The sequence below is a fragment of the Chinchilla lanigera genome, unplaced genomic scaffold, assembly GCF_000276665.1.
Source record: "Chinchilla lanigera isolate Chin_1 unplaced genomic scaffold, ChiLan1.0 scaffold00031, whole genome shotgun sequence".
NCBI lineage: Eukaryota > Metazoa > Chordata > Mammalia > Rodentia > Chinchillidae > Chinchilla > Chinchilla lanigera.
The window spans coordinates 10,341,081-10,355,299 of NW_004955432.1; the positions used below are offsets into that span (position 1 = coordinate 10,341,081).

Here is a 14,219-nt window from a genome sequence, read left to right on the forward strand (position 1 = left end):
TTTAGTATTCTTTTGGGGGGTTATTCTTAGACTTTTCAGTTGATATGAGAATTATCATTGATATGATTTCATTTCCAGGCCATAATCTCATCATCTTCAAATCAAATAGAAAATAGAAAACTGAGTAATACATATATAAATTACACCCATCACATATATTAGATATTTTAGATATTAGGGACTATTTTCCTGAAAGTTGATGTTTTTTACAGAAGTAACATTCTAAATTTCACCCTTATGTATTTGACAATCAGTTAAGAAATATCCTGTACTAATGAGAATTCCCAGAAACCATGGGGAAATGGTATATACAAGGATATTAAGTGAAAAACACATTTTCAAATACATCTTTATTCAGCTTAATACAATTCAACATCGGAAACAGTGGGGTCACTTTAGTGACAGTAGGTCTAGTTCATTGTGATGGCAGTAGTTTCACTCATCATTCTTGCAATATTGAAACAAACTCCAGTGAACTTGGTGTGGAGCCTGGTTCAGTAGAGAATGTTTCAACACTGAAGGAATGGAAATCAGAACCTCTGTGGTGAGCCGTCATGGGAACCATAGTCTGCTCCTGGTGGGTTCTTGTTTGAGAACTCAAGGTGGACTTTCCCAGTGGTAGCTGAGTGCCTCAGTGGCTTTGTTCCTAAAATAACATATACATTGGAGCATACTACTTATGGATAAATGGATACATTGATACACACATTTAAATATGAATATATAAATATTATGTACATATATAAGTGACAAGCATGCATAGTGCTCCTGCAAAATGCCAAATACACACATTTCATAAGGTTCACTAAGCGTACATATAAAAATATGTTGGATAATTTCCTTCAAATAAAAATTGCTAGTTTTGTAGCATTATTTCCAGCACCAAAGAGGCAAAGTAAAATTTTATGTATGATTACATAAAAAAACAAGCAATGTGAAAGACATAATACTATTCTATATATTGTAAAGGCTATGTATGAATTTGAGGGATTTAAATAAATATATGATATATATATATATATGCTTACATGAAGGTAGCAATGAGACACTAAGGGTATATTGTTTGTCTGAATAAAGGCCATTTTTCATAGTTTTGAACATAAACTATCTCATATGAGTCTTTGATAGAATAACTTATTGTCCCATGTAGCAGTTTAACTTGCTGAGCATGTGATGTCACCCCTAAAAGTTCCAGGAGGTGGCATCACATATACGACCACCATGCTGCCACCAACACCAGCTGAGACATGGCAGGCTGTTTTGGTCAGTAAATAACTTCAAGTGCCTCTATACGCCAGGCGCTGTTCTAGATTCTGGAAATGCCACAGTGAATGGACTAACAAGGTCTCTACCCTTCAGGGGCTTACATTCCAGAAGGAATCATCCACATTAATCATGGGGTATAAAGGAAGACCAGCTGATCTGAAATAGCCACGTGCTTAGTTTCTACTTTTGTGTTACAGGTAACATGTAGTGGCACACAAAACAGTGACAGAGCTGTTGTACTAGGAACTTTGAAAAATGGTTTATGTCTGCCAAGGTGCAAAGCCACTGAACGTGTGGATGCATGCTAGGGTGCTGAAGGGGGCGCTGCTATTGATTGCCACAGGCAGAACTGCTCTAAAAGGAACATGTGTTCATTAAAGTTTTTTTTTTTAAAAAAAAAAAACAGTATTTAAGGTGATAGAAATGTTAACTACCTTGATTTGATCATTACACAAGTAAGACAATAACAATAAAAAGAATGCAAACCCAGACTACAAATTAACATAACCAACAGGATTTCCAGGTCACCATCTTTAATATGGATACCGTAAGGATACCGTCCACATTGGAATCATTTGCAGGTTTCAGTTATACTTTTAAAAATAAGGAGGAAAAAAAAGTACAATGTTGTGAAGTAGCAGAGCCTGCTCTCCCAGGTAGGATCAGATGCCTGGTTGGAGTCTTGTGTGCTTTCTGGGGGGAACACAGCTAAGTAAACAATGAGCAATGAAAACAAAATGCTTCTTAGAAGAATCTAGCTCATGTACGTCTTTCTCCCTGTTACTCCCATCATCACTAAGGTGTTTTCAGTGTTCAGTCTGTGCCATTCCCTGTCCTGGTCCCGTTGGGTTACATCAGGGAAAGGAATGCAAATGAGGTAGTGGCTCTGGTTAATGAACAGGAGATTAAGGGAAGGCGATGATCCCCACCAGTACTTCACATGCCATATGGAAAACAAATTGATAGAATTAATAAATACAAGTGGTTCCTTTTTCATAGCAATGTGTTATGTAAAAGGTGATAGTTGAATGAATTAAGGACACTTCATTCATTTTGAAAATTACTTTTTCTCTGAGGAGTTTGAGCATGGAACAAAATGAAGGTTTTTGAAGGAAATAGATATATCAAATGTTATTGTATAGGCAAGTCTTCCAAATAAAATATATAATCTCAATACAGAGAAGAAAATAGATTTTTGGCACGGCAGAGTACTGTGCTCAACTGGGTTTGCTAAGAGATGCTTATAAACCTAAAATAGGGGCTGGGGATTTAGCTCAGCGGCAAAGCGCCTGCCTCACAAGCGCAAGGTCGTGAGTTCGGTTCCCGGTACCAGAGAAAAACCAAAAAAAAAATAAAATAAAATAAACCTAAAATATTTCTGCTCACAACTCATGCAAACACATAGGATCTTATATTTAAGCTGCAAAATTTATTAGGTAAAAATCTTTGAATAAAGATGACCTGCTATAGATTTTTAACACAAAGACATGATCTCTATTTGTTACTATTTAGTGGATTCTTTAGTTTTTCTTCTTTCATGGCCAATGTGATTATATATCTTATGAAAAAATTACTTAGAAATATTCCCATATAATCTATCACATAAGATTTCATTTGAGTTATGAGAAATACCAGTACAAATTTATGGCTAATGTATAGTAGTATTTCTACATCCATAGAATACCACACAAGGCTTGGACATTTATAGACAAAATATTAATTTCTTTTTTTATTTTATATATTTTGTCTTTTTGAGACAGGGTCTCGCTATGCAGTTCAGGCTGGGCTTGAGCTCACTTTGTAGCCCAGGCTGGCCTGGAATTCACAACAATCCTCCTGCCTCAGCCTCCCAAGTGCTGGGATTACAGGTGTGCACCACCACACCCGGCTAAAATATTAGTTTCTATATTTTTGTTTAAGTATTTTTATTAGGTTTATAATGGTATCAAGTAACCTACTTCCAAATACTGGGTTACTTTTAGAAAATTATACTAGAACTTCACTAAAGAAATATTTACAATAATATGTTGGTCTGACATAATAAAATAGACTATGCCCATTATCCAAAGAGGTGTAAAAGCATTACATTAACATTCACTACTATAAACCATTTATTTGACACATAATATTGTAAAATAAAAATTCCTTTTACAGATTGCATTAACATTTATAGAACTCTAATAATATTTTTTCTTAAATAATGTAAAGAGAAACAGTATAGGTAATTTGTAAGCCTAATGAACAGTGGAATTCCTGGAACTCTATGTTGGCTTTGCTTGGGTTAGTATCAAAATATGAGATATGTAATGATCTTTACTTCCAGCTGTAATTCATGGGCAAATGGTAGCCCAATGTGCTAGAAAGAACAATGATCAAAATGACCCAAAACTGATTTATGTTGAATGCGTGCATCCTCTTTTCATGTGTTATTGAAGCTGATGTGATGATGAGTTAGCAATGTTGACACAAATAAGTAGGCACTGATAGTGTCTTCTCAGATGACATTGCTTTTGACTAGCCAGATCCTTTAGGAACAAAATAATGTAAGATGACATACATTGAACACGACATAGAGGGTTAAAGAGACAGTTGTGGAATGACAGTTGTACATAAAAACTTGGACATTTTTAGTTTTTGATGAGATATACATTTGAAATACATAACCAGACTGATCAAGTTCAGATATTTTAAATGTACTAGAACACCCCAGAAATTATTTCAAATCTGTATATCAAACACAAAAAAATTTTGTCCAAGAACAATTACCAAACTTCTACCCTCATTTCCAAGATAATGTAGAGATGTCTCAAGTGAAGACTGTATTTTTGTAAATAAGCACAACTCAAGTTTCTGGGTAGATCATGACACCAATCTAAATTAAAGTTCAGAGGGAAGATTTATTAACTAAACATTAAGGAAAATGGTGGTCTTGAGGAACTTAGTTTTGGATTATGAGGAATAGTGCCTACTCTTGCAAATGCCAACTCAACCAACCACACTCAAACATTCCTGTCTATATAGCCGTCACAAAGAACATGGCTTAGAATAGCTGTTTTACTTACGCAGATGAGAACGAAGAGTAGCAAGAGCCGGCGTGTAAGAGTGAACTTCATTTTCGGTTTTTGAAGATTCGTCTTTGTCCTGGAAAGATATGAAAGTAACAAGTACTTAAATGAATACATCCCCAATATCAGCTTTTCTTTTCCTTTTCTTTCTTTTTGAATTGAAGAGGATCAATGTCCCAAGACACCTTAAATAAAATACATGGGAGTAAATATTGCATTTGTGACGCAATTTCTTTTTTCTTTTTTTTTTTTTGTTTGGTTTTTTGTTTTTTTTCCGGTACCGGGAACCGAACTCACGACCTTGCACTTGCCAGGCAGGCACTTTGCCGCTGAGCTAAATCCCCAGCCCCTGTGACACAATTTCAACTGTGCTTTCCATTCCCACCCATCAACCAGGTTGCCATCCATTAAAAACTTCTGGCGCTGCCTTTTCATATCAGGACTGAAATAAAAGAGTATCTGAGAATTAAGAGCAATCCATATGGACTCCAACAGCAAGAGAGAGAGAACTGCTGACAACCAGAATGCAGATGTCCACAGGAAGTCACCTTATTGGACACGAAGAAATGATATGTGCGATTTGTGAACAATTAAGAGCATGCCCTGCAAGGAACCTAAGATCAACACTAAAAGTATTTTACCTAGTGCCTTGAGTATTTTTTCCTGTAAATATTTCTTCAAGCTTCCAGCTGTTATCTGAGAGAATAAATTTCTTCCACTGCAAGGACTGAGTATGGCACCTAACAGCTCACCATTCATATTGAATGGTGCAGAGAAGTCAGAATGGCTGCTTTGTCATAAATAGTAAATGGTTTTTCATGTCTATGCAGATCATGGTACATAAGGAAAGAACAAAGGAAAGAGGCAAAGTTTTAAATATATATTACATTTCCCCTGTGGGATTTGTGTGAAAACTATTTCACCTAGGAGTGAGTGGTTACAAGTACATTTTAAGTAGTATGATCACTCCTTATACCATCTTCATTGTGTAACTTAACAGATTTTATATAATCTGCTAGTTATCTACAATGTGTACTAATGTTCTGGCCCCCAAAAGCGTAAATTATATTAACTCATTAGTAAACGGAGAATGTAAAGTATAATTTTGAATTGTCATTTTATATGCTGATCATTACTCACTGCCTGCAATTTACTTCAAATTCACTTGGCAAATAAAAAAACATAACATACATGCATTACATGCTAAGGCACTTGTAGGCAAGCAGATGTGGGTGAGCTGGATGAGATATGGTTCCATTATAAGAAGCTGAGCATCTTTGGATGGGGAGTGTACATATGAATAATATAAGATGCAAAATAACAAATCCAGACTAGTTTAAAATTTAATTAAAATTGTGAAAATAGAGCCTCCTAATATAGCCAGATAATTTCTGATTGGGAGGACCAGGACAGAGTTAATATTTTGAGATCTAATTTGAAAACAAAATGTGATTTTGAAAATCAAAGATCTACTGGGCAAATAAAACAAGATAAGCTGATAAAAACAAGAAATGGAGACAAGAAACTAATGAATAATAAATATGATAGTTTAATTTAATTGGTGAATAAAGCTTCTTGCAAAGTGGTAAAGAGTTTTTAAAAGTAGGTTTGGAGTGCTTTGAAAATATCTTACCTCAAGCATCCTTTTGGTACTTTGTATACATATCGTGCATATTTATCTCTCTCTATACACAGTCTAGGAATCATATTTGATTTTGAGAACCTATCCAAATACACAGTGCACACATGTATTGAAATACCACACTTTACCTTATATCTACAATTATTATGTGTTAATAAAAAATTAAATGTGTGAGGAGATAAAAATGCTCATTTTCTTGATTGAATAATGATACACTTTATACATGCATTGGATTATCACACTGAATCCCATAAATAAGTAAATGAAAATGATAAAAATTAATTTTTGAAAGAAATACTAAAATCTAGGTCTCTTCTCGGCATGGAAATTGAAGTGCAAGACCTAAGCCTGGTGAGGGGCTGACTTCCAAATTAAGGAGGAGCCAAGAATTCTAACTTCTGCTTCTATTATTTCTTTAATCTGGGGCAAAGAACTTCAGCTCTATGGCAGTTTCCTGCCTGTGGAATGACTACTCAGCCATACCTTCCTTGCAAAGAGCACATTCCCATGTGCAAAGCACTATTCCCCTATATATCTCTCAGCAGTCTAGGGAGTTAGGGTAATAGTTTCTAATATGTTTTTTAACCATTTTATTTCCAAACAAAAGCTCTTGTGAATTTCTTAAATAAACCCGACCAACATGGAGTCTAAAAATCTCATTGTGGAACCTAATTTAAAACCATCAGAGGAAATGATTGTTAGGGATCTGATTACCAGTGGGACAACAGAATCTGCCTTTCTCTGTATCCACAAGTGAGTAATCACCACTAATCCCATCTTTAGGGAACTGGATTTCTGAGTTACAAAAGGTAGGTTGATCAGTGGAAACCATTCCTACTGTAAATAATAGAGTCTAATTCAGTAGGAAACCATTCCTACTGTAAATAATAGAGTCTAATTCAGTAGGAAACCATTCCTACTGTAAATAATAGAGTCTAATTCACTAATTCAATGATAACATTGAATAGAATTATCTTCATTTAAAGAGAATAAACTTCATTGAAGAATAAATACATTATTTTTATTTATTTACTTATCGTGAAAAGAGTATGAAATGTCAGTGTCTGAAAATAATGTGTCTATTCTTATAGGTCAGCATTTACAAGAGTGTGTTCCATAGAAAAGTAGTAATCCCATGAGGAACAGTATAAAAGAAGGTTTCCATGGCCAAATAAGCTTAGGAAATTGAGCTTTTCCTATACTTCTCTTAGAGATTTGCCATAGACATTTGAATTAAGGATCTAACTTTATGGTTCTAAAAATATCCACTTGATTTTAACTTTTCACTCCCCAAACCTGTTTGACAATGACACATTTTTGTTTGGTAACAATTAATAGCACATGGATAGCTTACAGTTGGGAAAATGGTTTTTCTTTTAGTTCAGTGTAATTTCTAACCCACCCCAGTCAATGAAGCCTGCATATCATGAGAATGAGCTGCCCTTTTACTTAAAAGTTTTCTTTCTTCTCCATGGAATAAAAAAGGAATTTCTGAAGTCTTAAACATTCTCTACTCTTGGTGCAAAGCCCAAAACTACTAACAGACATCTCAGAGGCCACTGCCTTTTCAGAGTGTATTTGTTAAGGAGCTCTATCCTGGTGTCTCAGCCTGGGAATGTGGAGTACAGCAGAGCGGAAATCAGGAAGTAGTAAGCATCACCATCTAAAAACAGCTGTGGGTTTTTGCTGCTCAAGGCCTAGAACTTGTTTCACATTCAAAACTTGTCATTTTTCCTAAGACAACTCCACTATTTTTATAGATGTAGTCTGAGCAGGTAAATGAATTTTGTGAAACCATGGGTAGGCTGGTTTGTTGCTTTAGCACTAGCTCCTGTTTAGACAACCTGATTATAGAGCTCACTTGAAAATCATTTTTCATTTCTGTAGGAGCTAATGTGTCAAGGCAGTAATGTGGTCGAACCCAATTTAGGTTGCCATGTTAGACAAAAAAAGAGTCTGTTGCTCTTAATTGTTGTGACTTTAAAATGTTTGCCTAAGTCCAGTCTCCAAGTTCAACTGGTAAGAAATCTGGTACTTTCTGCAATGGGACTGTTCTTGGTAAATAGCATAGCACACAATACCAGAAGAAAAATTCAGATGACAAGTGCAATGAGACAAAAACAGATATATTGGAAGAAATAAAACTTTGTCTTATCTCAATGATTGAACGTAGCCATGGACTTTACATCAAAGTCATGCTACATATATTTAAATGGTTGCAAACCAAATTGTTTGTAAACAAAAGTGTTTGTGAATGGAGGTACCACTGTATATTGGTTTAATAGACGTCTCTAACGCTAATTAGACTTTACATTGGTTCTGAGTAGAATAACCTTCAATATAGTGTCTTGTGCATAGTAACTGCTCAGTAAATACTTAATGAGTGAAATAAGCACAATGCTCCCAAGCAGCTGTCTGGACAACATTCATCAATGAGCTCTTAAAAAAATTGTTGAGAATCATGTGTACTTCAAGCATGGGCCATGCCTCAAATGGATATTATTAATGTATGAATAAAATCTGACTACAACTAAGTTGAGGAAGAATTTTGTAACCTCATGACCCTTTCTTGCTGTCTCCTATAACCTCGTTATGTTATGCACTGTGCATCTGTCTTCTACATTTGGGCTTGCGAAATGGAGGAGAGCTACAGTAAGGCAGAGAATTTACTGTATTTATATAGATTCACCCGCCAAATATTTACTGAGTTAGATGCACTACTCGCTCATTTGGAGTTTTTCTGTACTGCAGAGAGTGCCCCAGGAGAAGTGCCTTTACGTATTCCCTTAAAATGCACATCCCCAGATCCTCTCACCATTTATAGGATTCTATACAAGGATATTTCATCTGAAATCTGAAACAAGGGGCCAGTTTGTTCCTGCACTGCCAATTCTAGTAGCTCATATTTATAAGTTAAGTAAAAGTACCATCAAATGTAATTAAATCACTACAAACTTTCCTTTTCTTCTTATTAAAGTATTTAAGGACCCATTTCCCAGAAATCTCAGTGACTTGGAAATTATCATTTTTGCATGGCTGTGTAAGCAATTTATAAGATTCTGTAAAATCAGCTGGCTTCCCCTGAAAAACAGAGATTAGCTGAGATTAATGATATCAGGGATGGCCAACCAGCTGGATCTCCAAATGTCAGCCACGAGTAATGAAAACTGTTTTCATCATAGCACTTGTTTCCCACCATGACCCAAACAAGTTCTTATTTAAAGTTGTGGTATGAAGAACTTTTATCTAAAATGACGGTGTCAAGTCAACTTCAAATTGGCAACTTGGTTTTGCAAGAGAAGATGCTCTTTTACTATGGAAAGTTTTATCCTCGCATGTGACTCACCTTGCCAGTTCGCTTTTTAAAAATTAAGACATTGCAATTAAGACATATGAAACAAGGCTTAACCAAGCACAAACTTATTAGAATGTCCAAAAATGAAATCTCAATTAATGTGATTTTGGTTTGGTAATAGAAGTGGTATAATAGCTGAGAAGCAGGCATTGCCTAAATTCAACTATTTAACAGTGTGTCTGAGGACTTCAGGTAACTTAGATCCAGGTGTAATCTCTATTCAGATTTTCCCAATATCTGATCCATACTTCGAAGGTATCTCCTGTATTTTCTTGCCTTCCTTGGGTGGTGCTATTCATTCAGAGATGGGAGCTAAAAGACGTTCCCAGTGGAAAGGTCAAAGACATAATTTATGCAAAGCGAATACGGTGAAATGGAATAACTATCTTTAATTCTAATTTTTACAAAATTCAGGAATTTCCTTTTAAAAATGAGGCAAGAGGAGAGAAAAGGTAGAGATAAAATGCACCATCTTGCTTTGTGTTTTATTCACCACGGCTAACAGGAATTCCCCTATGGTGCAGCTCTGGAGTTCAGAATAAGAAAATTGTCCAGGTGGGAGGAAAAGTGAGATTTATCTTTCTTTAGTTCCTGGGTTTCTGCTTTCAGTCTGTTTCAGGTAACTGGAATTGCACTTTGAAAGTGTGACAATAATCCCCAAGAAGAAATATGCCACAGATTAAAAGAAGACACTGAGACCAATGGGAATGCCATTTCAGTGAGGCCCATTCTCTGTAATTAAAGCTTCATCTATGATACCAACAGTAAGTTGCAATAAAAAATGGGTTAGTGTTAATTAGCAATAGATTTAAACAGGATATCTGATGGGCTTTCTAATTACATCTCTTAAGAGTACCCTGATGGTGATTAGGTGTTAAAAATGTGTTTCACAAAAGTAATTAGAAAAGTATAGAGGGAAATGAACCTCATTGGCCAATGAAGAAGAATCATAGTACACTCATAAAAGCTCCCCCTAAAAACAAAGGCAGAATACATTCAGTGATAGGACAACAAAATCACTCACATGTCCTGTGTTGATTCTTATTACTGTTTAGCTCCTTATGAAATTTGTAACAGAGATAAATTCTATCTTCCATTATCTTCTGTAACAAAATAAATTCTATCTTCCATTCCAGTTTTGCTTTCCCTAATTCATATACATTAGCATTATAACATTAAGTGTAAGTAAAAATAGTCAAATTTTACAAAATCTGAGTTTGAAATAAAGAAACCCCTAACTGCAAAATAATAGACCTGAAGATGGTTGCAATACTTAAACTCACCAATATTTGGAACTCAATTCCAGCAGGAATTCTGTAACCATATATTTCCTCTGGCAGCAATGTTTTTTTCTTTTTCCTACTGTATGTAAGATCTGTGATCTTTCACCTTGGGCAGACACACAAATACTACTTGTAGATAAGGTATGTCTTATGTTTACGACAGTCCTCGGGGGTTTACGACAGACTTCGAGGGCTTATGACTTAAGAGAGACAAGTGTTCAAAATGTCCAGTGTTCACACCTGTATCCCTTCTCCTTTCTAAGAAAAAAACTCCGCTCTTATACAATTAGTGCACAAAGAAATTTAAGTTTTCTGAAACTGAATAACTCATACAATAAGAAGGAAGTGAAAGGTGCCCAGTTATTCCTCTAGGCATTCTCTTAGGAAGACTGAGTTATATTGACTATTTACTCCAGCGGAAAGTTTGAACATGTTCAAGTTTATCTAAGAGGAGAAGGCCACACAACATTTATGCTTAAGTGTTAGTGGCACAGCGATATTTCTACATGGTCTGTCACCTACTCATTGGAACTGCTGCTGAAAAATGAGCTATCAAAGTCAATAGAAGGGCTGGTTTGGAAATTTCTCTTGGACACCCCAGTATTTCATAAAGGAAAGTATCAAGGAAGGTGCCCATTCTGAATAATTTCAAGGACGCCTGAAAAAGCGCAAAAATTCCAATGTAGAATCAACCGAATACTTTAGAGGTCAACTGTTTTTGAAACAGAAACTGGCTTTATTTTGTCTCTAAAGGCTTTGGCCAAAGCAGTATTTTGAAAAGTCACATCTAGAAATTAGCTTTTTGCCAAATACAGAAGTTTCCAGCTTATTTGCTCAATGGAAAGTATTTAATCAAGTGAATCTTATTTTAGGAACAGTGTTACATTTTAGACAGTGTCCCTAACTCAGGGGTCAGAATCAAGTAAATTTAGTCAGATATATACGGTATTATGAAATTCCAAATAAACTTCTGTAAAATTTGCATGGCATCAGCAGACATTTGGTGAGTATAAACATGGGGTGGACCCTCTTGCTTAATTAAATCAGCCAGAGAGCCTAAAATATTTAAGATAATTATATTTTTGATGGAATGAATTATGATGACTTGTACAGAGAATCTGAAAAGGTTAATTAAACAGCAATTGCTCTTGTGGAGAGGAAGATTCTCTCAAGCAGTTCTTGAAAAGCTACATGCAGTTTGGCTACATCTGACCCCTATGCACACAAGGTATCAGATGATTCTAGAGAAAATTATATGGTTTTAAATGGCACTCAAAAATTTTTTTCCTTGGTAAATGGCAACACTCAAAAACAGGTAATAACCTTTTTTCTTCCAACAAATGATTACTGTGTTTAAGAGTAGGTTTCTAATTAACAAGGAGGTACAGGCTTTGTATAATTAAACAAAATAAGGCAAACCATAGACCTATGAACCCCAGGAGTGATTATTAGCTCTGTCATTCTACATCTCCATTACTGATTCAGAGGGAGCTGCTGAAAGGGTTGCTGAGTCCCCATGATGTTCTACACTCCTAGAAAACCTGGCTGGGTAGCTTTCACCTGCAGGTGAATTCCAACTCCGCCCCAACTTTTCCTTCTCTTAGTGTACTTCTAAAGTGTGAATATAACACATGCTGACTTCCAAGGAAATTGGAATATGACAAATCTCAAATAACATTTAGCAGTTCTAAATCTTCCATGGAAACTGAAAAAAAAATTCTTTATTTTCAAGAAAGATCATGATTATCATTTACGTTAATACGTGTAGCAGTGGAAAACATCTTTCTAAAAACATCTGTTGCTAGCAGTGTAAGTACTTCGTCGGTTTTTACTTATTAGGACAGAATTAAATACCACCACGTAGAACCACTGTTTTCTCACACAGGAACTGGTATCAGAAGCCATTTCTTCCGTTTTTGTACTTCTGTTCGACCAACTTGTCCTCCTATCTTTTATTAACATATTTATGTACATATTAAAAAGCAACATTTTCTAGTATGATTTTCAATAGAGCCACTAAAACTTGACAAATGTCATCATGGAATGACTGACTAACTCTGAGTCCCCATTACAGTGTTGACAAGTTGTGTGACCTTGGGTAGAGTCTGTTGATTTCTTTGAGGCTCCATTTTCTTATTTAAAAAATTGGGATTATGATGCTTGTCATGCAGTGTAAATGTGAACGTCAGGGAAGTTAGGTCCATGAAGCTCTTGACATGCAGTAAGTATGCAATACACGGACACTTGTTTTTATTGTGGACTGGGCATGCTCCATTTTTCTAAGAGTAAACTGTAAGAACACAGCCCCCAGAAAGCCAGCTAAGGCAGAGAGATGGCCCAGACATACAGAAGTAGAAAGTCCTTTGAAAGCATCTAGCGTTAAAATAATGACCTTTATTTCCTTGTGTGATAACATTGCTAGAAGGGAGTTACACTTATGGGGTTAATTTTGCATGTTTCTGGCAAATTTTATCCTTTCATAACCTATTTTTAAATTCTCCCCATTTTAAAAAATGCTTTGTTTACACACACTATCCTTTATACTATTTTTTGTTATTATAATTATAAGGAACGATCTTCAACAGCATCTCAAAATTGCTCTGCTCTGAAACTGGTCTTCTTGAATCATCTCAAATACTAAATTGAGGGTATATGTCTAGGTTTTTCATGAGAATAGTCTTAATACCTTAAAATCTGATATCTCATTGATCTGTCTGGGATAAGGTTTAGTAAATAGCAATAATAGCAATGACAATAATAATAGTGAATACTATTAGCACATACTCTATTTAACAGTGTTCAAAGTGCTCTAGATATGCCATCTCACTTAATTTTCACCATAATGAATGTGGTGAGTGCTGTTGCCACTTAATTTACACATACACAGAGAGATCAGAAGACGAAGGAGGGTCTGACACAGAAGGAGGAACTGTCCTGGAAGCAAGCATTGTATGTTGCCCTAGACATTCTGGACGGATGCAACTGCAAAAACCTTTCAAAGGAAGGAAGTGATGAGAGAGAGACCATGACAATGGAAAACGAGGAATCACTGCCTGCCTGTCTTTTTGACCTTATCTATGGATAGCTTTAAGTATATTAGCATGGATAGGACCAGCTTTGTGCCTGGGGAGATGGGGAACGAATTTTAGAAATTGCCCCAAATCTCAGTAAAGCAGTATTTGTAACTAAAATTAGAAGGAAACTTTAAGACTCAATAATTACTGTAATTACAAATAGTAATATTCGAGGGATATTGACTCATAATCCTGTCCTGGTTTTACCACTCACCATGCTCATGCTATTTTGGGCTAATCAGTATACAGCTCTAGGTTCCCATTTACAATATGAAAAGGTTTTCAGTATTTTTTTTTTTTCTTGTTTTTTCTCTGGTACCGGGAACCGAACTCATGACCTTGCGCTTGCCAGGCAGGCGCTTTTGCCGCTGAGCTAAATCCCCAGCTCCTAATATGAAAAGGTTTTATTAGCTGATAGCTAAATACCTTGAAACTTGACATTCTCTAGCTCTTATAACAGCAAAAGAAACTTCATCCTAATCTTTTATATGATGTTCTGATCTTTAATATATTTTGAGATGAAGGTCCCTATCA

At 35.6% G+C, this 14,219-nt stretch overlaps 1 protein-coding gene across 1 annotated transcript in view; it reads right to left on the reverse strand.

Annotated features, from left to right (window-relative positions):
* The window catches only part of Calcr (calcitonin receptor), an 80,254-nt gene that overhangs the window by 30,305 nt on the left and 35,730 nt on the right, over positions 1-14,219 (reverse strand). Inside the window, exon 3 of the mRNA XM_005388037.2 lies at positions 4,329-4,407. Within this exon, the coding sequence (XP_005388094.1) occupies positions 4,329-4,379 (51 nt within the window). The 5' untranslated portion in view covers positions 4,380-4,407. The remainder of the gene's footprint in view (positions 1-4,328; positions 4,408-14,219) is intronic.